Source organism: Lithobates pipiens, unplaced genomic scaffold, assembly GCF_037356315.1.
Source record: "Lithobates pipiens isolate NorthernLeopardFrog02 unplaced genomic scaffold, aLitPip1_a1.2 Scaffold_30, whole genome shotgun sequence".
Classification (NCBI taxonomy): Eukaryota; Metazoa; Chordata; class Amphibia; order Anura; family Ranidae; genus Lithobates; species Lithobates pipiens.
In genome coordinates, this window is record NW_027507791.1 from 45,623,097 (window position 1) to 45,646,109 (window position 23,013).

Genomic DNA, 23,013 nt, shown 5'->3' on the forward strand with positions numbered 1-23,013 from the left:
CCCCTGTGTTATTTCATCTTACCATTTGCTGAAGCAGCAGGGCCACCAAGGAAATTCCACATTGCTTTGAGCTTTTTATTTATCCCGCTAGAAAATTGAAAAAGATCATAAAATGAACGATGGGGTCAATTCCACCAAAGTCGATTAAACCAAAATAGATACCATAACCCTACCAAGAAATAAGGAATCTAGCATTACCGACCTACCGAAAAATGCTTACCATATCCCTTACCTCCCGAGAAGAGTATCCATATTTGGGGAATGCCTAAACCTGCATACTTGTCTGAGGTTAAAGAACAGCATGACGGAAAACTGGTCATCCACCAAAACAGTGAAATGTGAACCAAAGCGCTAACCAAGTTTTCCAGCGTGACAGGGCAAGCAGCACTGTCAACAGTGAATTACATGGAACCCCACCCACACCCCCAGGAGCTCAATCCATGCTAGACACTACCAACCAAACCATAACATCTCACTCTTAGCCCCTGAACACACGGTCGGAGATTTCGACAACCAAATTCCATCGGATCTTGTCCGAAACGGTTGCATACACACGGTTGGACTAAGTTGTCGAAAAAGCCGATCACTCAGAACGTGATGACGTAATTTCGTTACGATAGGACTACGTTCAGGCTAGTAGCCAATAGCTTTGATGTAGGAATTTGATCTGAGCATGCGTGGCACTTGGCCCAATCAAAATTCTCTACACATGATCGGAGTATGTCCGATAGAACCAGTTGGTCGGAAAATATTTCCAACAAGTTGGAAAATTGGGTCCAACGGAATCAGTCCGATGCATACCACACACAGTCGGATTATCCGACAACACGGTCCGATAGGACATTCCAACGGATTCTCCGACCGTGTGTACAAGGGCTTAGGCCCCAGGAACCTGGTCAGCACCAAATCGTGTGGTTAAATCCAAGCCCATGAGTCACGAGAAAGGCTCATAACTCAGTTTAGCAATGAAATTAGCAACTCTGGTCCACAAAAACCATGTGGCCAAACTCAAAACTCAAGTAACGATAAAAGCTCATAAACTCGTCCCGCGTTAATAAAAAAACCAAAAAAAAAAAAACCAAAAAAAAAACTTACCATTTGCTGAAGCTGCAGGGCCACCAAAGGAAATTCCGTATTGCTTTGGGCTTTTTTTTTTCTCCAGCTAGAAAATTGAAAAAGATAATAAAATGATTACAGGAAGCTTGATCGCGCAACATGCCATTTACATTTCACAGGAGGTCGGCGCACAGAGGCCTCAGAAACCGAAGTAGCGTGAGCAGAGACAGCGTGAGCAGAGACAGCGTGAGCAGAGACCTCATACGCAGGCGCAGCATGTGTCCCAGCACGCTTGTTGCCGCATGCGTCCCGACTTGTATGTGGCCAGCATACATCCCGACTCGCAAGGGTCAACATGCGCCCGACACGGAGGCCAGTGTTGGGGAAGCTCTCCGCAGACTTCCCCCAAGTGGGATCAGAGTGAAATTCGCCACCTGCATCTCTTTACAGAGAAGGAGCTCCTAGAAACCGGTAACCTTCATGGAATGCTGAACACTGATGTGAATGAAAGCCAACCAAGTTCTCCGCCGTGACAGGGCATGCCCCACTGTCGACACTGAACTTGGGGGAAGGCTCGCGCACCTCATCCACACCCCCGGGAGCTCAATCCCTGCCAGATGCTTCCGACCGAACCATAACAGCTCACTCCTAGATCCCCAGAACCTGGCCACCCCCTGTGTTTTTTCATCTTACCATTTGCTGAAGCTGCAGGGCCATCAAAGGAAATTCCGTATTGCTTTGGGATTTTTTTTTTCTCCAGCTATAAAATTGAAAAAGATCATAAAATGATTACAGTAAGCTTGATCGCGCAACATGCCATTTACATTTCACAGGAGGTCGGTGCGCAGAGGCCTCAGAAACAGAAGTAGCGTGAGCAGAGACAGCGTGAGCAGAGACAGCGTGAGCAGAGACAGCGTGAGCAGAGACAGCGTGAGCAGAGACAGCGTGAGCAGAGACAGCGTGAGCAGAGACAGCGTGAGCAGAGACCTCATACGCAGGCGCAGCGTGTGTCCCAGCACGCTTGTTGCCGCATGCGTCCCGACTTGTATGTGGCCAGCATACATCCCGACTCGCAAGGGTCAACATGTGCCCGACACGGAGGCCAGTGTTGGGGAAGCTCTCCGCAGACTTCCCCCAAGTGGAATCAGAGTGAAACTCGCCACCTGCATCTCTTTACAGAGAAGGAGCTCCTAGGAACCGGTAACCTTCATGGAATGCTGAACACTGATGTGAATGAAAGCCAACCAAGTTCTCCGCTGTGACAGGGCATGCCCCACTGTCGACACTGAACTTGGGGGGGAAGGCTCGCGCACTTCATCCACACCCCCGGGAGCTCAATCCCTGCCAGATGCTTCCAACCGAACCATAACAGCTCACTCCTAGATCCCCAGAACCTGGCCACCTCCTGTGTTTTTTTCATCTTACCATTTGCTGAAGCAGCAGGGCCATCAAAGGAAATTCCACATTGCTTTGAGCTGTTTTTCCTCCCACTGGAAATTGAAAAAAAGATCATAAAATGAACGATGGGGTCAATTTCACCAAAGTCGAATAAACCAAAATAGATACCATAACCCTACCAAGAAATAAGGAATCTAGCATTACCAACCTACCGAAAAAGCTGCTTTCTAAATCCCTTACCTCCCCAGAAAAGTATCCGTATTTGGGGAATGCCAAAACCTGCATACTTGTCTGGGGTTAAAGAACAGCATGATGGCAAACTGGTCATGCACCAAAACAGTGAAATTTGAACGAAGGCGCTAACCAAGTTTTCCAGCGCGACAGGGCAAGCAGCACTGTCAATAGCAAATTACATGGAAGGCTCGCACACTCCACCCACACCCCCAGGAGCTCAATCCATGCTAGACACTACCAACCAAACCATAACATCTCACTCTTAGGCCCCAGGAACCTGGTCACCTCCAAATCGTGTGTGTAAATCCAAGCCCACGAGTCACGAGAAAGGCGCATAACTCAGTTTAGCAATGAAATTAGCAACAGTGGTCCACAATAACCATGTGGCTAAACTCAAAACTCAAGTAACGATAAAAGTTCATAAACTCATCCCGTGCTCGAGCCCCAATTGCAGGTCTACCTTGGCTAGGGGAAACTTCTGCCACCCACTTGACTACTCACCCACTGATTGGACCAACTCTTATGGAACTGAAAAGGTTCTTCCGTTTATCTTCACTAAGATTTTCCATCCCCAATGACGCCACTTGTGGGGCACCTGAACTTTATACCTGGCCTCACTGACCCATTTTTTCTCCCGCGGGCCCCGCAGGGACTCACGAGAACCTCTTCGCTATTGGGTTCTTCCGGATGGCTCATTGCAGAGAATTTGCTCGGTGGTCTGGCCCCTTCCTCATTAGATCGCTGGAAGATTAATCAACTATCTCACTTCCTTGGTTCTCTGCCTAAACCAACCCATTTTAGGAGAAAGCTCCACCCTTTTGAGGAATTATGTTTGGGTGAGGGACCGATTCGGAGGTCCTTGTCAACCTCCTACAAGCCCTTACTAGACCTTCACGCCACTGAAGACCCCCCCATTCTTAACAAAATAGGAGAGGGACTTGCAAGTCACCTTCACAGAACCCCAAAAGGATCGTATTCTCTTTTTCGCACAGAAATCTTCCCTATGCAGCAAATATCAAGAGACTACGTATAAAATAGTGACGCGTTGGTATAGAACCCCTTCTGTGCTGGCTAAGATATTCCCTCTGCAAACTGACCGTTGCTGGCGGGGTGGCCTACACTCAGGCACGCTCTTTCATATTTTCTGGGATTGCCCTGTGCTCCAAACTTTCTGGCAGCCAGTGCTCAAGCTCATACAGAATCTCACAGACATCTCCCTACATGATAACCCAGCTGCAGTCCTCCTCAACCTCACCCCCATATCAAGGAAACGTTATCATAAATCCCTTCTCAAACATCTCCTTAATGCTGCACGGGCAAGCATCCCACCCCTATGGAAACAACAGTCTGCGCCAACGGTGGCCCAATGGTTTGCGAGAGTGAAGGATATTGAGCAAATGGAAGATATGACCTCTGCCTTGCGGGATAAGTCAGAGGAACATAAGTCCAGATGGTTCTACTGGGATCTCTTTCGCTTCTCTGATGAGTTCCACCAATACGCTCTAGGACCCACTACCTAGAATCCCCATCGCCTGTCCAGTACTATTGATCTTGACTCCCCGGGGGTGACCCCCAACCTGTCTGTCTCCCCCCCCCTCTTCTTAGCTTTTTTTTCCCACTCTCTCTTTCTTATCTTTCTCTCTCGTTTCCATCTCTGCTTTTTCAATGAAAAACACAAAAAGTGATGGGCACAGAAGCTTCTATCCACCCTGTATTAGACTTCAACTAGTGATATGGGTAAGACTGCATGGCCTCATTCACTTATGCGCTTTTATTTTGTATAAGCTTACCATAGTCTATATGCAGTGTCTATATGCAATGTGAAGTTGTCTTATTGTTGGTATCTGTGTCACATCTTTAAAATAAAGATTTAAAAAAATAAATAAACTCGTCCCGTGTTTATAAAAAGCTTACCATTTGCTGAAGCTGCAGGGCCACCAAAGGAAATTCTGTATTGCTTTGGGCTTTTTTTTTCTCCCGCTAGAAAATTGAAAAAGATCATAAAATTATTACAGTAAGCTTGATCGCGCAACATGACATTTGTATTTCACAGGAGGTCGGCGCACCGAGGCCTCAGAAACAGAATTAGCGTGAGCAGAGACCTCAGGCGCAGGCGCAGCGTGTGTCCCGGCACGCATGTTGCCAGCATGCGTCCTGACTTGCATGTGGCATGCCCCACTGTCGACACTGAACTTGGGGGGGAAGGCTCGCGTACTTCATCCACACCCCCGGGAGCTCAATCCCTGCCAGATGCTTCCAACCGAACCATAACAGCTCACTCCTAGATCCCCAGAACCTGGCCACTCCCTGTGTTTTTTCATCTTACCATTTGCTGAAGCTGCAGGGCCATCAAAGGAAATTCCATATTGCTTTGGGATTTTTTTTTCTCCAGCTAGAAAATTGAAAAAGATCATAAAATGATTACAGTAAGCTTGATCGCGCAATATGCCATTTGCATTTCACAGGAGGTCAGCGCGCAGAGGCCTCAGAAGCAGAAGTAGCGTGAGCAGAGACAGCGTGAGCAGAGACCTCATACGCAGGCGCAGCATGTGTCCCAGCACGCTTGTTGCCGCATGCGTCCCGACTTGTATGTGGCCAGCATACATCCCGACTCGCAAGGGTCAACATGCGCCCGACACGGAGGCCAGTGTTGGGGAAGCTCTCCGCAGACTTCCCCCAAGTGGGATCAGAGTGAAACTCGCCACCTGCATCTCTTTACAGAGAAGGAGCTCCTAGGAACCGGTAACCTTCATGGAATGCTGAACACTGATGTGAATGAAAGCCAACCAAGTTCTCCGCTGTGACAGGGCAGGGCATGCAACACTGTCGACAATGAACTTGGGGGGGGGGAAGGCTCACGCACTTCATCCACACGCCCGGGAGCTCAATCCCTGCCAGATGCTTCCAACCGAACCATAACAGCTCACTCCTAGATCCCCAGAACCTGGCCACCCCCTGTGTTTTTTTCATCTTACCATTTGCTGAAGCTGCAGGGCCATCAAAGGAAATTCCGTATTGCTTTGGGATTTTTTTTTTCTCCAGCTAGAAAATTGAAAAAGATCATAAAATAATTACAGTAAGCTTGATCGCGCAACATGCCATTTGCATTTCACAGGAGGTCAGCGCGCAGAGGCCTCAGAAGCAGAAGTAGCGTGAGCAGAGACAGCGTGAGCAGAGACAGCGTGAGCAGAGACCTCATACGCAGGCGCAGCATGTGTCCCAGCACGCTTGTTGCCGCATGCGTCCCGACTTGTATGTGGCCAGCATACATCCCGACTCGCAAGGGTCAACATGCGCCCGACACAGAGGCCAGTGTTGGGGAAGCTCTCCGCAGACTTCCCCCCAGTGGGATCAGAGTGAAACTCGCCACCTGCATCTCTTTACAGAGAAGGAGCTCCTAGGAACCGGTAACCTTCATGGAATGCTGAACACTGATGTGAATGAAAGCCAACCAAGTTCTCCACTGTGACAGGGCGTGCCCCACTGTCGACACTGAACTTGGGGGGGAAGGCTTGCGCACTTCATCCACACCCCCGGGAGCTCAATCCCTGCCAGATGCTTCCAACCGAACCATAACAGCTCACTCCTAGATCCCCAGAACCTGGCCACCTCCTGTGTTTTTTCATCTTACCATTTGCTGAAGCTGCAGGGCCATCAAAGGAAATTTCACATTGCTTTGAGCTGTTTTTCCTCCCACTGGAAATTGAAAAAAAAAAAATCATAAAATGAACGATGGGGTCAATTTCACCAAAGTCGAATAAACCAAAATAGATACCATAACCCTACCAAGAAATAAGGAATCTAGCATTACCGACCTACCGAAAAAGCTGATTTCTAAATCCCTTACCTCCCCAGAAAAGTATCCGTATTTGGGGAATGCCAAAACCTGCATACTTGTCTGGGGTTAAAGAACAGCATGACGGCAAACTGGTCATGCACCAAAACAGTGAAATGTGAACGAAGGCGCTAACCAAGTTTTCCAGCGCGACAGGGCAAGCAGCGCTGTCAACAGCAAATTACATGGAAGGCTCGCACACTCCACCCACACCCTCAGGAGCTCAATCCATGCTAGACACTACCAACCAAACCATAAAATCTCACTCTTAGGCCCCAGGAACCTGGTCACCTCCAAATCGTGTGTGTAAATCCAAGCCCACGAGTCACGAGAAAGGCGCATAACTCAGTTTAGCAATGAAATTAGCAACAGTGGTCCACAATAACCATGTGGCTAAACTCAAAACTCAAGTAACGATAAAAGTTCATAAACTCATCCCGTGCTCGAGCCCCAATTGCAGGTCTACCTTGGGTAGGGGAAACTTCTGCCACCCACTTGACTACTCACCCACTGATTGGACCAACTCTTATGGAACTGAAAAGGTTCTTCCGTTTATCTTCACTAAGAGATTTTCCATCCCCAATGATACCACTTGTCGGGCACCCGAACTTTATACCTGGCCTCACTGACCCATTTTTTCTCCCGCGGGCCCCGCAGGGACTCATGAGAACCTCTTCGCTATTGGGTTTTTCAAGGAAACGTTATCATAAATCCCTTCTCAAACATCTCCTTAATGCTGCATGGGCAAGCATCCCACCCCTATGGAAACAACAGTCTGCGCCAACGGTGGCCCAATGGTTTGCGAGAGTGAAGGATATTGAGCAAATTGAAGATATGACCCCTGCCTTGCGGGATAAGTCAGAGGAACATAAGTCCAGATGGTTCTACTGGGATCTCTTTCGCTTCTCTGATGAGTTCCACCAATACGCTCTAGGACCCACTACCTAGAATCCCCACCGCCTGTCCAGTACTATTGATCTTGACTCCCCGGGGGTGACCCCCAACCTGTGTCTCCCCCCCCCCCTCTTTTTAGCTTTTTTTTCCACTCTCTCTTTCTTATCTTTCTCTCTCGTTTCCATCTCTGCTTTTTCAATGAAAAACACAAAAAGTGATGGGCACAGAAGCTTCTATCCACCCTGTATTAGACTTCAACTAGTGATATGGGTAAGACTGCATGGCCTCATTCACTTATGCGCTTTAATTTTGTATAGTTGATTTGCTGGATAAGCTTACCATAGCCTATATGCAGTGTCTATATGCAATGTGAAGTTGTCTTATTGTTTGTATCTGTGTCACATCTTTAAAATAAAGATTTTAAAAAAATAATAAACTCGTCCCGTGTTTATAAAAAGCTTACCATTTGCTGAAGCTGCAGGGCCACCAAAGGAAATTCTGTATTGCTTTGGGCTTTTTTTTTCTCCCGCTAGAAAATTGAAAAAGATCATAAAATTATTACAGTAAGCTTGATCGCGCAACATGACATTTGTATTTCACAGGAGGTCGGCGCACCGAGGCCTCAGAAACAGAATTAGCGTGAGCAGAGACCTCATGCGCAGGCGCAGCGTGTGTCCCGGGACGCATGTTGCCAGCATGCGTCCCGACTTGCATGTGGCATGCCCCACTGTCGACACTGAACTTGGGGGGAAGGCTCGCGCACTTCATCCACACCCCCGGGAGCTCAATCCCTGCCAGATGCTTACGACCGAACCATAACAGCTCACTCCTAGATCCCCAGAACCTGGCCACCCCCTGTGTTTTTTCATCTTACCATTTGCTGAAGCTGCAGGGCCATCAAAAGGAAATTCCGTATTGCTTTGGGATTTTTTTTTTCTCCAGCTAGAAAATTGAAAAAGATCATAAAATAATTACAGTAAGCTTGATCGCGCAACATGCCATTTGCATTTCACAGGAGGTCAGCGCGCAGAGGCCTCAGAAACAGAAGTAGCGTGAGCAGAGACAGCGTGAGCAGAGACAGCGTGAGCAGAGACAGCGTGAGCAGAGACAGCGTGAGCAGAGACCTCATACGCAGGCGCAGCATGTGTCCCAGCACGCTTGTTGCCGCATGCGTCCCGACTTGTATGTGGCCAGCATACATCCCGACTCGCAAGGGTCAACATGCGCCCGACACAGAGGCCAGTGTTGGGGAAGCTCTCCGCAGACTTCCCCCAAGTGGGATCAGAGTGAAACTCGCCACCTGCATCTCTTTACAGAGAAGGAGCTCCTAGGAACCGGTAACCTTCATGGAATGCTGAACACTGATGTGAATGAAAGCCAACCAAGTTCTCCGCTGTGACAGGGCAGGGCATGCAACACTGTCGACAATGAACTTGGGGGGGGAAGGCTCGCGCACTTCATCCACACCCCCGGGAGCTCAATCCCTGCCAGATGCTTCCAACCGAACCATAACAGCTCACTCCTAGATCCCCAGAACCTGGCCACCTCCTGTGTTATTTCATCTTACCATTTGCTGAAGCTGCAGGGCCACCAAGGAAATTCCACATTGCTTTGAGCTCTTTTTCCTCCCACTGGAAATTGAAAAAGAGATCATAAAATGAATGATGGGGTCAATTTCACCAATGTCGAATAAACCAAAATAGATACCTACATATACATATACATATCCCCTCTAATGGTATATGCACTATATATCCCCCCTCTAATAGTGTATATAGCTTCTAATAGTATATTTTTCCTCGAATGGTATATACCACTGATGGTGAACCTTGGCACCCCTGATGTTTTGCAACTACATTTCCCATGATGCTCAAATACACTGAAGAGTGCATGAACATCATGGGAAATGTAGTTCCAAAACACCTGGGGTGCCAACGTTCACCATCACTGGTATATACAGTATCTCTCTCCTCTAATAAATACAGTATATCTCTTCTGTCGGTTATTCTCAGAGTGGATTAGATATTTTGCTCCCTACCATATAGTTGGTTATTAATATTCACCACTGCATATAGAGATTTTTAAAAAACACTTTTTTTTTTTTTTTTTTTTTTTTTTTAGGTCATTAGCCGATCAATCAAAACAATAATCGGCCAACTAATCGATTAGGAAAATAATCGTTAGTTGCAGTCCTAGTTTATAGTGCGGCTGACTGCTCAGTATACATCGGGGTTTGGAAACAAAAATAAACGGTCCTATAGGAAAGTGCGATAACCAGAGCAGCCAATTAGCAACTGACCGCCATACGGTTTTACAGCAGTCATGTGATTGTTTGCTAGAAGGACATTATACATTGATAATTGGGGCTTATTTAATATTCAGTACACTGAGCTATTAATGCAACAATCCCCCTCTAAAAATAATTCAATCGATGGCCCATGGCCAAGGCCAGCGCCATGCCTGCCATCGATCGTCAGCGGCCAGAGCCATCAATCGCCAGCGGCCAAGGGCCAGAGCCATGCTTGCCATCAATAGCCAGCAGCCAAGGGCCAGAGCCATGCATTGCCAGCTATCGCCAGCGGCCATGCATTGCCATCGATCGCCAGCGGCCATGCTTGCCATCGATCGCCAGCGGCCATGCTTGCCATCGATCGCCAGCGACCAAGCGCCAGAGCCATGCTTGCCATCGATCGCCAGCGACCAAGGGCCAGAGCCATGCTTGCCATCGATCGCCAGCGACCAAGGGCCAGAGCCATGCTTGCCATCGATCGCCAGCGACCAAGGGCCAGAGCCATGCTTGCCATCGACCAAGGGCCAGAGCCATGCTTGCCATCGATCGCCAGCGACCAAGGGCCAGAGCCATGCTTGCCATCGACCAAGGGCCAGAGCCATGCTTGCCATCGATCGCCAGTGGCAAAGGGCCAGAGCCATGCTTGCCATCGATCGCCAGCGGCAAAGGGCCAGAGCCATGTTTGCCATCAATCGCCAGCGGCCAAGGGCCAGAGCCATGCTTGCCATCGACCGCCAGCGGCCAAGGGCCAGAGCCATGCTTGCCATCGACCAAGGGCCAGAGCCATGCTTGCCATCGACCAAGGGCCAGAGCCATGCTTGCCATCGACCAAGGGCCAGAGCCATGCTTGCCATCGATCGCCAGTGGCAAAGGGCCAGAGCCATGCTTGCCATCGATCGCCAGCGGCAAAGGGCCAGAGCCATGCTTGCCATCGATCGCCAGCGGCAAAGGGCCAGAGCCATGTTTGCCATCGATCGCCAGCGGCAAAGGGCCAGAGCCATGTTTGCCATCAATCGCCAGCGGCCAAGGGCCAGAGCCATGCTTGCCATCGGCCAAGGGCCAGAGCCATGCTTGCCATCGATCGCCAGCGGCCAAGGGCCAGAGCCATGCTTGCCATCGATCACCAGCGACCAAGGGCCAGAGCCATGCTTGCCATCGATCGCCAGCGACCAAGGGCCAGAGCCATGCTTGCCATCGATCGCCAGCGACCAAGGGCCAGAGCCATGCTTGCCATCGATCGCCAGCGACCAAGGGCCAGAGCCATGCTTGCCATCGATCGCCAGCGACCAAGGGCCAGAGCCATGCTTGCCATCGATCGCCAGCGACCAAGGGCCAGAGCCATGCTTGCCATCGATCGCCAGCGACCAAGGGCCAGAGCCATGCTTGCCATCGATCGCCAGCGACCAAGGGCCAGAGCCATGCTTGCCATCGATCGCCAGCGACCAAGGGCCAGAGCCATGCTTGCCATCGATCGCCAGCGACCAAGGGCCAGAGCCATGCTTGCCATCGATCGCCAGCGACCAAGGGCCAGAGCCATGCTTGCCATCGACCAAGGGCCAGAGCCATGCTTGCCATCGATCGCCAGCGACCAAGGGCCAGAGCCATGCTTGCCATCGACCAAGGGCCAGAGCCATGCTTGCCATCGACCAAGGGCCAGAGCCATGCTTGCCATCGACCAAGGGCCAGAGCCATGCTTGCCATCGATCGCCAGTGGCAAAGGGCCAGAGCCATGCTTGCCATCGATCGCCAGCGGCAAAGGGCCAGAGCCATGTTTGCCATCGATCGCCAGTGGCAAAGGGGAGGCATGCTTCCTAGTCACCAGCAGTGGCAAGAGGAATGCATGCTTCCCATTGATCAGCAGTAGATTTTAGCATGGATTCCCCTGGAGTTGATCTCTGCAGCTTTGTGTTCAGGCTTGACTGTTTGAACACAAAGCAGAACACAATTCATAGGGAAGATTAGAAGATTAGACATTCAGATTGGAACAATTAAACAAAGTGCAGGAAAAATGAATGTAACCCAGAGCTTCTAACCCAACATATCAAATATCACTTACCAAACCAACATGGCAGCAGCAAGCCATGTGCTCCATCTGTAGACCATCAGGGCAGACAGCTCCAAAAGTGGGCGTATTTATATGAAAAGCAGACTTTTTTTTTTTTATCCAACTTTATTTGTGACAGCACATACCTGACAAATCTAACAAACTCTCCAAATAAGTTCAAATATCTCTTATTTTCTTTTGCAAGCAGAGTTGGGGCTTGTAGCTGTTCCTGGACAGCTGCAGATAAGAGGAAATAAAGTAAAAAATGATAAATGATAAAAAACAAAAAACAAACAAACTGCATGGAAGGACTAGAAAAGGTCAGCTGACACAGCCATGCCCTCTTCAACTTTAACCCCTGATTGCCCAGATTCAGTGTTGCTTTTGCAACTTGCTTAAAAAAAAAAAAAAAAAAAAAAAAGGCAAAATAAAAATAAAGAAGAAAAATATAAATAGAAAAATAAAGAACAAATAAAGAAGAAAAAAGAAAAAAAAAAAAAGAAGAAAATAAAGAAAAAAAAAGTTTGTCCTTTTTATCCGGTAAAAATTCAGCAACCAAATTAAACAAATAATTTTATTCAGTAATGCAGAGTGCGTTATGGGGCCCTGTTGTGAGACGCACATTGCCTTTTCAGTGTGTTTTTTTTTTAATCTGTTGTGTAAAAAAAAAAAAAAAAAAAAAAAAAAAAAACGCATAATGCGCTCTTCATGCTTTTTTTCTCCATGGTGGGGGGGGGGGGGGATGGATATGCGACTCAAAAAGCGCGCTCAAAAACAAGGCATGTTGCTTTTTTTTTTGTTGCGTTAACATTGACTATAGTGGAAGATGTATTTTTTTGGTGCGTTTTTCACAAAACGGGCTAAAGACGCAAAGCACGCAGGGCTTTTCAAAAGGCGAGCCCACAGGTTCACATCTAATACATAGTATTCAAAGGGGATTGGCACCTCTGGCACACTGGAAAGCTGCCGAAGCTCAGCAAAGGCCTTAAACTTATAGAATTAAGTCATACCGAGGTCTCTATAGTAACATCAAATGTGATTGGTCGGTATGGGTTGGCTGCCAAGCATTCCAGATCACACGTGACAGCCCAGGGATTGTGGACGCGGTTTGAAAAGGTCGGTGTCCTGCAGGGTGTCCGAAGTATGGGGTGGCGGTGGGGTGATAGTGTGGGGAATGCAGGGTGCCTGGCACTGTAGCCGAGGTTTAGTTGCAGCTTCAATAAAGAGGCAAAACACCATGATAAGGAAAGCCACCACTGACACCAATGATATGGAGCTTCTTTATATCAGTCACCAACCATATGGTTTATTTTATCTCACATACACCAATAATGGGGCTAATTTTTACTCCCAATGGCACCAGGTGCCAGTCAAGGGGAACGGTTGGTTGTAACATGGGGATGTGATGGGCCTGAGCTCAGGGAACGTGTTCCCCAGGGAATTCTGGGGTCTTTCAGAGGAGTCGGTTGGAAGAGCTGCTGTGGACACTGCACCTCTGGCCATGGACACTAACATTTTGTTGGCCAGGGTCCACAAGCTGGCCCTCCAAGGTCAGGCTGAACGGCTTTTCTGTCTCCTTACAGTTGAGATGTCCCCCCCTCCACTGCCACCTACGGGAGACCCCCGGATGCTAGGGCCAGCAGACGCACCCATCCTGCTTCCCGTCTGAGCCCCATTCCTTCAAGGCCTTCCTATTCCCCTTCCACCACCCACCCCCCACGTCCCCCTGGAGCTGCTGTGGCTACTGATCCTGGCTCTCCCCCCCCCCCCCGCTGCCACCCGCTGCAGAAACTCTCCCTGGCGGGTCCCCCCCACCATTTGTACACAGCCCGGGCCGGGACTCCTCTTGCCCGGCCCGCTCCCAGAGTCCAAGAGTCCTCCGGTGGTCTGTTTGGGCTCCGCCCCTGCTCACTGCTTGTGGGTGCCGGTTACCGCTGTCCTTGGTTCCCCCCGGGGGGTGGGGATGCCACCCGGAGCTGCTGCATGGGCCTCACATCCTTCTTCCCCCACACTACTTGGATCTGCTGGCGTGTCACTGCCAGTGTCTCTGCCTGCGCCCAGCAGGGTTGAAGAGTCAAATTTTGATACTCTCCGCTCTTCCTCTGCCAGATCCACTTTGCATCCACATATCCCTGTGGCATGTACATCCCTGCCATCCCCTGCACCCGGCTGGGTGGGGGATGGCAAGGATGTACATGTCACTCACCCCCTGCAGTGTACCCACCTGGGTGAGGGATGTTAGAGCTGCCCATGCCGCTCCCCCCCTGCTGCTGATCCACGTCCCCCTGCACCCAGCTTCCTTCCAGACGCCTGCTTCCACAGCCTCGCCCCACCATCTCCCTGCGCCCAGCAGGGTGGGAGATTCCCATTGTGGGCATGCCAATGCAATCTTGCCCCTGCCTGCTGCGCAGCAGCTTCCTTGGATATTCGGGAACTGGCTGCAGGGGTTCTGTGCTTACGCTGGGAGTGCTTTCTGAGCATTTTCCGGAGTTAGCTGCATCACATTTTTGCTACCTTGATCTCATTTGTGGTGCCTACAAAGTGTATGGGGGCCAGTGTTGGTTCCACTACGACACACAGTTCCATCAAAAAATGTCATCAAGTAAGGAGTTCTGCTTTGATTGCCCGGACGGTAGTCTGTGGTTATAGCTCATGTGCCCCCACAGGCCTTTTTCCTTTCAGTCCCCAGCTTGGCGATCCCTCCGGAGCATCGGCTGCCCCCCAAAAAGGTCTATGCTGGCTATTCAATGAGAGCCACTTGAAGTGGTACACTGTGTGCGGTTTTAAACACGACTGCTCACTTTGCGGGGCTGCTCACCCAGCCAGCCGGTGCTTCCGAAAGGGAAAACAACCTATTTCCCGGCTGGGGCCAAGCCTGAAATTTCTAAACCGGAGGACCCCGGTGATTGTCTCAGAGAAGCTTCCCTGGCTAGACCGGTACTCCATAGAGAAGCCTTGATCTTAAGGGATGGTTTAAACCGTGGTTTTTGGATCCCCTTTACTCCTTCAGATGTGCCGACCATGGCACCCAATTTGAAAATGAGCGTTCAATTGAAGTCTGTGGTGGCCGAGAATCTCCAGAAGGAATTGGACTTGGGGCGCATGGCGGGCCCGTTTGATTTCCCCCCTTTCCACAACCCGAGTTGTTTCCCCCTTCGGTGTGGTCCCCAAAAGGGCTGAGGGAAAATTCCACCTTATCCACCACTTGCCCTATCCTTCTGGCTCCTCGGTCAATGATGGCATTGACAAGGCGCTCCACTTGATCAGAGTGGCTGGTCCTTCGGCCTTGCTGGCCAAGGCGGACATTGAGTCCGCCTCTTCCCGGTCCACCTGAAATGCTTCCACCTGCTGGGATACTATTTTCAGGGAGGCTACTTTGACATGTGCCTTCCCATGGGCTGTGCCATTTTTTGTTATTTTTTTTTTACTTTTCAGTAGTTTACTTGAATGGGTAGTTGTCCAGGCAGCTGGTTTGCATTCTGTATTACACCATTTGGATGGCTTCCTCTTTGTGGGCCCAGCTGACAACGGCAAATGGTTTTCCATCCCGGTGTCAGTTGACAAGACTGAGGGCCCTGTGAAGGTTCTGGCCTTCTTGGGTATTGAAATCAACACCATGGAGATGGTTTTCTGGCTGCCCAGTGAAACAACTTCAGTCTTTGCTGGGTCACGTGGTCTTTGCATGCCGCATCATCTGCATGGGGGGGGGGGCGCGCTTTCTGTAGACGCTTTGCATAGGCCACAAAGGGAGTGGCTGCCCCCCACCACCATGCGGGATGACTTGAGGATGTGGCTATCCTTTCTCCAGTCCTACAACGGGCAGTCTTGTTGGTTGCTGGAGGAGGTACTGAACTTACAGCTGGAGCTATACACTGATGAGGCAGGCTCCTGTGTTTTCGGTGCCTTTTTCCAAGGGGAGCGGTCTGCTGGCCGCTCCCCTTGTTGGCTGGCCTCATGGGCCTGCATGGATCTTTTGGGCAACCTCACACTGCTGGAGCTCTGATTGTCACCATTGAGTGTTGGGGGGAAGCAGTTGCGTAATCGCCAGATGGTTTTCTGGTCCGATAACATGAACGTGGTGCAGGTGGTCAGTCAACAGTCTGCCAGATGCCCTCCTGTCGTGTCGTTGCTGCGTTTTTTGGTTTTAAAGTGCCTTCAGTTTAACGTTTTGCTTTAGAGCTAGGCATGTCCCTGGAACTGCTAATAATATTGCTGATCCTCTCTCTCTCGTTCACAGCTCGATCGTTTCCACGCCCTCTCCCCGTCTGCTTCCCTGGAGGGCTTCCCCTGTATGGCCTACCTGTGGAACCTTGTTTCCGAAGTTTGCTTGATCTCCTACGGGCGTCACTGTCCCCTTGGATGCAGGCGTCGTACTGTCAAATGGGACAAATGGGTCCAGGTGTAGTGAGATTTCCATCCTGTCTTTACAGGAAAGATGCATGGCTTTATTTTCTTACCTTATTTATTTACTACAAAAAGATTCTTCTGGTTCCACGGTTTAGTCGGCTATGTCTGCTTTGTTGTTCTGGTTTCAGCTCCTTGGGTGAGGGGACACCACAAAGGTGTTTCCCACCCGTTGGGTTCTGTGGGGTTGGAGCTGTACAACTCATTCCCTCGATTTCCAGCGTCCAGTTTCCCTCCCTATTCTCTTTGGTATCCTTTCCTTCTTGCTGTCCATTTGCTTTTCCCTGTTCGAGACCCTCCTCTTCCAAGTGGCTTTCTCATGGGCATTTTTTGGCGGCCTTTCGCATCGGCAAACTGGTTTTGAAATCCACGTCCTCGGTCGACGGAGTCCAGGCAGCAGACGTTACCTTCTCTGAGCGCTGCATGTAGGTTCTGTTGCACACATCAAAAACCGACAGCTTTGGCAGGGGCAGAAGGGTTGTTTTGTACCCTTGCAGGGGCCCCGCCATTCGCGTGACTTTGCTACCCACTCTTTTCTAATCAGCGCTGCCAGTGAGGCTTAGGGCATGGATTTCTCTGATATGGAACTCCAGCGTTTGGGTAGGTGGGAATCTGGCCCACTACCCTCTCTGCAGTAGTGCGATGGGCAGCATGGGAGAGCCGGGAGCCAAGAGAGCAGAGAGATTATTATCTGTCAATTTCCAACCTCTCTCTGGAGCGGTGTGAAGTTGGCACCCCATGTTTGTAAAACCTGAATAAAAATATACCATTCGTTTGTGCTGATTTGTGGCGCAAAAATTAGCGTTTGTGCCGGTTCGGTTTCTGAGATATTAAACATTCAATGTAATGCAAGCCCTGCCCACTTTGCATCCCATATTCTTGAATTTTAAAAACGGCCACGCCATTCGTTTGTGCCGCGTTTGTGCTGGTTTGTGCAGCAAAAATAAACGTTTGTGCCGCTTTGGTTGCGGAGATATTGTGCGTTATAGTTGCTGAAACTCCACCCAATTTGCACCCCATGTTCTTGAATTTTAAAAACAAATGTGCCATTCATTTGTGCCACAAAAATAAATGTTTGTGCCACTTTGGTTTCGGAGATATTGTGCGTTATAGTTGCTGCAACCCCGCCCACTTTGTACCCCATGTTGCTGAATTTTAAAAACAAACGCGCCATTTGTTTGTGCTACGTTTGTGCTGCAAAAATAAACATTTGTGCCGTTTTGGTTGCGGAGATATTGTGAGTTAAAAAAAACAAAACAAAAAAAAATGGGGCGTTTGTTTTTAATGGCGCCAGCCAGCGCCAGCTGTGCCCTCCCCCTCCCCAGATTTCCTCCTCCGTCTGTTCTTCCAGTCAGTGCTAGAGAATCGGAAGGGGGGATCCATGTGGGAGTAAAACATGTACAATATCCACCAAATCTGCACAAACCACGAACAAACCAGCTGAATATTAAAAACAAACACGCCATTCGTCTGTGCTGCTTTTTTTTTTTAAATTCAGCAATATGGGACGGGGTTTCAGCATCTATAAACGCACAATATCTCCGAAACCAAAGCGGCAAAAACGTTTATTTTTGCGGCACAAATCAGCACAAATGCGGCACAAACGAATGGCGCGTTCGTTTTTTAAAATTCAAGAACATGGGGTGCAAAGTGGGCGGGGCTTGCATTACATTGAATGTTTAATAGCTCAGAAACCGAACCGGCACAAACGCTAATTTTTGCGGTATAAATCAGCACAAACGAATGGTATATTTTTATTCAGATTTTACAAACATGGGGTGCCAACTTCACACAGCTCTTTCCCATTCTTCTTTAACAAAGTCCAGTAGTCCGCGAGGTCTCCGCCCATATACCAATTCAAAGGGCGAAAACCCAGTGGAGGCCTGGGGCACTTCTCGGATAGCAAACAGGAGAGCTGGTAACAGGCAGTCCCAGTCTTTCCCATCCCTTTGTACCACTCTCTTGAGCATAGACTTAAGGGTCTTATTAAAACGTTCTACCAATCCATCTGTTTGGGGATGGTAGACCGAAGTGCGCAGCGGTTTAATCCGGAACAGTTTGCACACATCAGCCATAACCTTCGACATAAACGGGGTGCCCTGATCTGTGAGTATTTCCTTGGGAAAACCTGTCCATGTAAACAACTGGAATAGTTACCGGGCAATAGTCTTAGAGGAGGTATTCCGCAGGGGTAGCGCCTCAGGATATCGAGTGGCATAGTCGAGGATCACTAGTATGTAAGAAGGACCTCGAGCCGACTTTCCCAAGGGACCCACTATATCCATGGCTATCCTCTCGAACGGGACCTCAATTATGGGCAGAGGGACCAACGGGCTCCGGAAATGGGTCGCCGAAGCGGTCAACTGACAGGTGGGACAAGAGGTACAGTATCTCCTTACCTCTGCTTTCAAGCCTGGCCAGTAAAACCGGTCGGCGATCCGTGCCTCTGTCTTTTCAACTCCCAGGTGTCCCCCTAAAACATCATCATGGGCCAGGTCTATAATGTTGGGTTACCAATAATTGTTCTACCACATTTTCTCTCACTTTTGTAACCCGATAAAGCAATTCATTACATATTGCAAAATGTGGCCACCGCTCATTCGCACCTGGCTCTTGGGGCTCCTCATTTATTACTACAACCTGTTCCGGGGCCCTGGCCAAAGTGGGGTCCTGCATCTGAGCAGTACCAAATGCCCCCTGGGGAACACCCAAATCTGGCAAGGCAGGGGTAGAGGCCACTTCCTCATCCTCTTCACCCAGCATTACCTGAAGCAGGGAAGGTTCCCCCCTCAGTGTTCAGGTAGGTCTGTGAACCCCACATTTTGACATCCTTAACAGTATCAGCACTACTTTCATCACCATTAACCAAATCCTTGGCATTTTTATTAACCGGGTCCATATTACGAACATGCGGCATCTCAGGGTTATTACCCTCAACAACAGGAACAGGGGGGACTAGTTTCTTCCCAGTCTCTGAACCTTTCAGATAGGTCTCCTTGTCCCCACGGTTTTGCAAATAACGGACAGTCTCATCCTATGATAACGTCATGTACCAAGTTCTTTACCACCCCCACCTCTTGAGTACCAGTGCCACATGCTGTGGAGATGGACACCGAGATGAGAGGGTACTCTCTAGTGTCCCCATGAATGCACACAACCCGTAAAATTTTGCTTACCGGACCGATCTTCCCAATTACTTTAGGGTGAACCAGGGTTACCATGCTTCCAGAGTCCAGCAAAGCCCGTGCAGGGTGGTGGTTCACTTGGACTTCACACTCAAATTTCCCCTCTCCAAGGTCAAGATGTGTTGTACAGGCTTTATGGGCATAAAAAGACCCCCTTCGAAGGACCCCGCATTCCATTGGCTCTTCCTGCAATGGGCAGTGGGCCTGTGTATGGCCCCAGGTATGACATCGCCAACATTGTGCATCCCCTCCTCTCCGAACAGGAACAGGTCGCTGTGGGGCTAACGGGTGTGACTCTTGGCCTTCCGGGGTGTTGGTTCCAGGGCTCCTGGGGACATCCTTTCGAAGGGCGGCAGTTGGTCGGAAAGGCCGTGGCAGACTGGGCCCTTGACGCTTGGTAGGGCCAAGCAGATCCTCCACCACTGTATATCGTTCCACCATCTCGACAAGGAGGTTCACCGTTTTGGGGTCTCCATGGCTGACCCACCGTTGAAGGTCGTCTGGCAGTGACCTCAAGTATCAGTCCAGCATGACCCGCTCCACAATTTGGGGGCCAGACAACACTTCGGGCTGCAGCCATTTTTTTACTAGTTGCACCAGGTCATGCATTTGAGATCGCGGTGGCCGATCTGGATGATACTTCCATTGGTGCACTCGTTGGGCCGTAGTCACCCCCAACCGAGCCAGTATTTCTGCCTTTAGTTTTTGATAGTCTTTAGCGTCTTCTGGTGGTAGGTCGAAATAGGCTTTTTGAGGATCTCCGGTGAGGAAAGGAGCAATTAAGCCGGCCCACTGGTCCTGGGGCCACCCTTCTCTCTCTCTGCCGTCCTCTCAAATGTAGCCAGAAACGCCTCTACATCATCACTCAGGGACAATTTCTGCCCTTATGGTCACCTGGTTGCCAGGGGCAATGGCCACTTGTTCACGGCCCTGAGAAAGCTGCTGCACTGCTTCTTTTAAGGCAGCCATCTGAGCCTGCATAACCCCTTGTTGGTTCGCTTGCTGGGCTGCTAACTGGGCCACCAACAGGCGAGTATTTTCTTGCTGCAGAGCCAGCGCCTCATTGTGGTGCGTTTTTTGTACCTCCAGCTGGGTTGCTAAGCGCTGATTAGCTTCCTCATGGCGAGTCTTCGCTTGCATATTAGTCAAGGACAGCTGTTTAATTAGCTCCTCCATTGTTTCAGCTTTCAACAGTTGTGCAGCTTTAACCCAGGACATAAAGTCACTGTACTGTCCCTTTAAATGTCAGTTTAAATCCAATGCAAAAAAAAAACGCCTGTTACTTTGTCCTGCCCGCATTCGAGCACCACTTGTAATGTTCAGGGGGCACCAGCAAGATCGCAGGACACAGGCTTTTCACACAACAAGGGGTTTATTAAACTTAAACAGCTTTACAGCAGCCCAAAAACAAAAGGAAAAGGTTTTTAGTCTCACCGACTTGCAAAGTTCAGTATAGCTGTCTCAATCACAGTACTTGATCTTTTATGGCAGGTAGCTTCACCTGCCAGGAGGCTTCCAGGCAGGACACTGCTGTCCACTTCTGTTGCTGCAACCCAAAAACCAAACACCATCCACCATGTCCTCTACACTCCTCCACACCCATCTACCACTTCCTGTCTTGTTTTTCCTGTTTTTTCCTCTGACAGGTGGGTTAATCAATTTTATTCCCTTAAAGGGACCACAAACCAAACAGAGGGGAAACATAGCGTCCTTCCAGGACCCAGCCACGATATCCTGTACAATATATAAAGATAGGGGAGCTCTCTGGGGGCCCTGATGTAATGGGGGCTCTCTGGGAACCATGATTTAAGTGGGGGGGCTCTCTGGGGATCCTGGTGGAAGTGACAAGCTCCCTGAGGACCTTGATTTATGGGGGAGGCTCTCTGGGGACCCTGATTTAAGGGGGCAGCTCTCTGGGGACCCTGATGTAAGGGGGCCCTCTGAGAACCCTGATGTAAGTGGGGGGGGCTCTCTGGGGACCCTGGTGGAAGTGGGAAGCTCTCTGGGGACCCTGATTTTAAGGGGGAGGCTCTCTGGGGACCCTTACTTAAGGGGGCAGCTCTCTGGGGACCCTAATGTAAAGGGGGACCCTAATGTAAGGGGGGCACTCTGGGGACCCTGACTTTAAGGGGGAGGCTCTCTGGGGACCCTAATGTAAGGGGCGCTCTCTGAGGACCCTGATGTAAGGAGAGGCTCTCTGGGGACCCTGATTTAAGGGGGGCTCTCTGGGAACCCTGATGTAAGTGGGGGGGCTCTCTGGGGTCCCTGATGGAAGTGGGAATCTCTCTGGGGACCCTGATTTTAAGGGGGAGGCTCTCTGGGGACCCTGATTTAAGGGGCCAGCTCTCTGGGGACCCTAATGTAAGGGGGGCTCTCTGGGAACCCTGATGTAAGTAGCGGGGGGCTCTCTGGGGACCCTGATGTAAGGGGGAGGCTCTCTGTGGACCCTGATTTTAAGGGGGAGGCTCTCTGGGGACCCTGATTTAAGGGGGCAGCTCTCTGAAGACCCTGGTGTAAGGGTGCTCTCTGGGAACCCAGATGTAAGTGGGGGTGGGGGGCTCTCTGGGGACCCTAGTGGAAGTGGGAAGCTCTCTGGGGACCCTGATTTTAAGGGGAAGGCTCTCTGGGGACCCTGATTTTAAGGGTGAGGCTCTCTGGGGACCCTGATTTAAGGGGGCAGCTCCCTGGGGACACTAATGAAAGGGGGCTCTCTGGGGACCCTGATTTTAAGTGGGAAGCTCTCTATGGACCCTAATTTTAAGTGGGAAGCTCTCTGGGGACCCTAATTTTAAGTGGGAAGCTCTCTGGGGACCCTGATTTTAAGGGGGAGGCTCTCTGGGGACCCTAATGTAAGCTCTCTGGGGACCCTAATGTAAGGGGGGCTCTCTGGGGACCTTGATGTAAGGGGAGGCTCTCTGGGGACCCTGATTTAAGGGGGCAGCTCTCTGGGGACCCTGGTGTAAGGGGGGCTCTCTGGAACCCTGATGTAAGTGGGGGGGGGGGCTCTCTGGGGACCCTGGTGGAAGTGGGAAGCTCTCTGGGGACCCTGATTTCAAGGGGGAGGCTCTCTGGGGACCCTGATTTTAAGGGGACAGCTCTCTGGGGACCCTATTGTAAGGGGGGCTCTCTGGGGACCCTAATGTAAGCTTTTTGGGGACCCTAATGTAAGGGGCGCTCTCTGGGGACCCTGATGTATGGAGAGGCTCTCTGTGGACCCTGATTTAAGGGGGGCTCTCTGGGGACCCTGATGGAAGTGGGAATCTCTCTGGGGACCCTGATTTTAAGGGGGAGGCTCTCTGGGGACCCTAATGTAAGCTCTCTGGGGACCCTAATGTAAGGGGGCTCTCTGGGGACCTTGATGTAAGGGGAGGCTCTCTGGGGACCCTAGGTACCTAGGCTGGACTGAAACCGAAACCTAGGCTGGACCGAAACCTGGTGGTCGTTTAGGTAGCTCAAAAGTGGATACACAGGTATCCTAAGAGCCCATTCACACAGGGGCAACTCCTGATCCGACTTCAGGTCGCCCCTAGTCGCCTCAGGTCGCCTCAGGTCGGACAACATTTAAAAAGCAATGTAAGTGAATGAGAGCCGTCTTAATGCACACTACTGAAGTCGCTCCGACTTCAGAAAAGGTTCCTGTACTACTTCTATCCGACTTGTAGGCGACCGGTAC

The 23,013-nt window shown here is 50.2% G+C and overlaps 2 protein-coding genes across 7 annotated transcripts in view; one reads left to right on the forward strand and one right to left on the reverse strand.

Moving 5' to 3' along the window:
- The window catches only part of LOC143942756 (uncharacterized), a 156,764-nt gene extending 144,936 nt beyond the window's left edge, over positions 1–11,828 (reverse strand). For 4 of the 6 annotated variants that reach the window (XM_077464143.1, XM_077464144.1, XM_077464145.1 and 1 more), the window contains exons 1-10: positions 11,764–11,828; positions 8,985–9,048; positions 7,881–7,946; positions 6,320–6,384; positions 5,664–5,730; positions 4,603–4,668; positions 2,482–2,546; positions 1,750–1,816; positions 1,096–1,162; positions 23–87 (exon numbers count right to left, since the gene is read on the reverse strand). In XM_077464143.1, the coding sequence (XP_077320269.1) occupies positions 23–87; positions 1,096–1,162; positions 1,750–1,816; positions 2,482–2,546; positions 4,603–4,668; positions 5,664–5,730; positions 6,320–6,384; positions 7,881–7,946; positions 8,985–9,048; positions 11,764–11,799 (628 nt within the window). In that variant the 5' untranslated portion in view covers positions 11,800–11,828. Of the gene's footprint in view, positions 1–22; positions 88–1,095; positions 1,163–1,749; positions 1,817–2,481; positions 2,547–4,602; positions 4,669–5,014; positions 5,081–5,663; positions 5,731–6,319; positions 6,385–7,880; positions 7,947–8,984; positions 9,049–11,763 lie in introns of all 6 variants that reach the window. The other 2 variants (XM_077464146.1, XM_077464147.1) reach the window with 2 other exon arrangements.
- Positions 11,829–15,520: 3,692 nt separating this feature from the next.
- The window catches only part of LOC143942194 (angiopoietin-related protein 5-like), a 34,583-nt gene continuing 27,090 nt past the window's right edge, over positions 15,521–23,013 (forward strand). The window contains exon 1 of the mRNA XM_077463448.1: positions 15,521–15,595. Within this exon, the coding sequence (XP_077319574.1) occupies positions 15,521–15,595 (75 nt within the window). The remainder of the gene's footprint in view (positions 15,596–23,013) is intronic.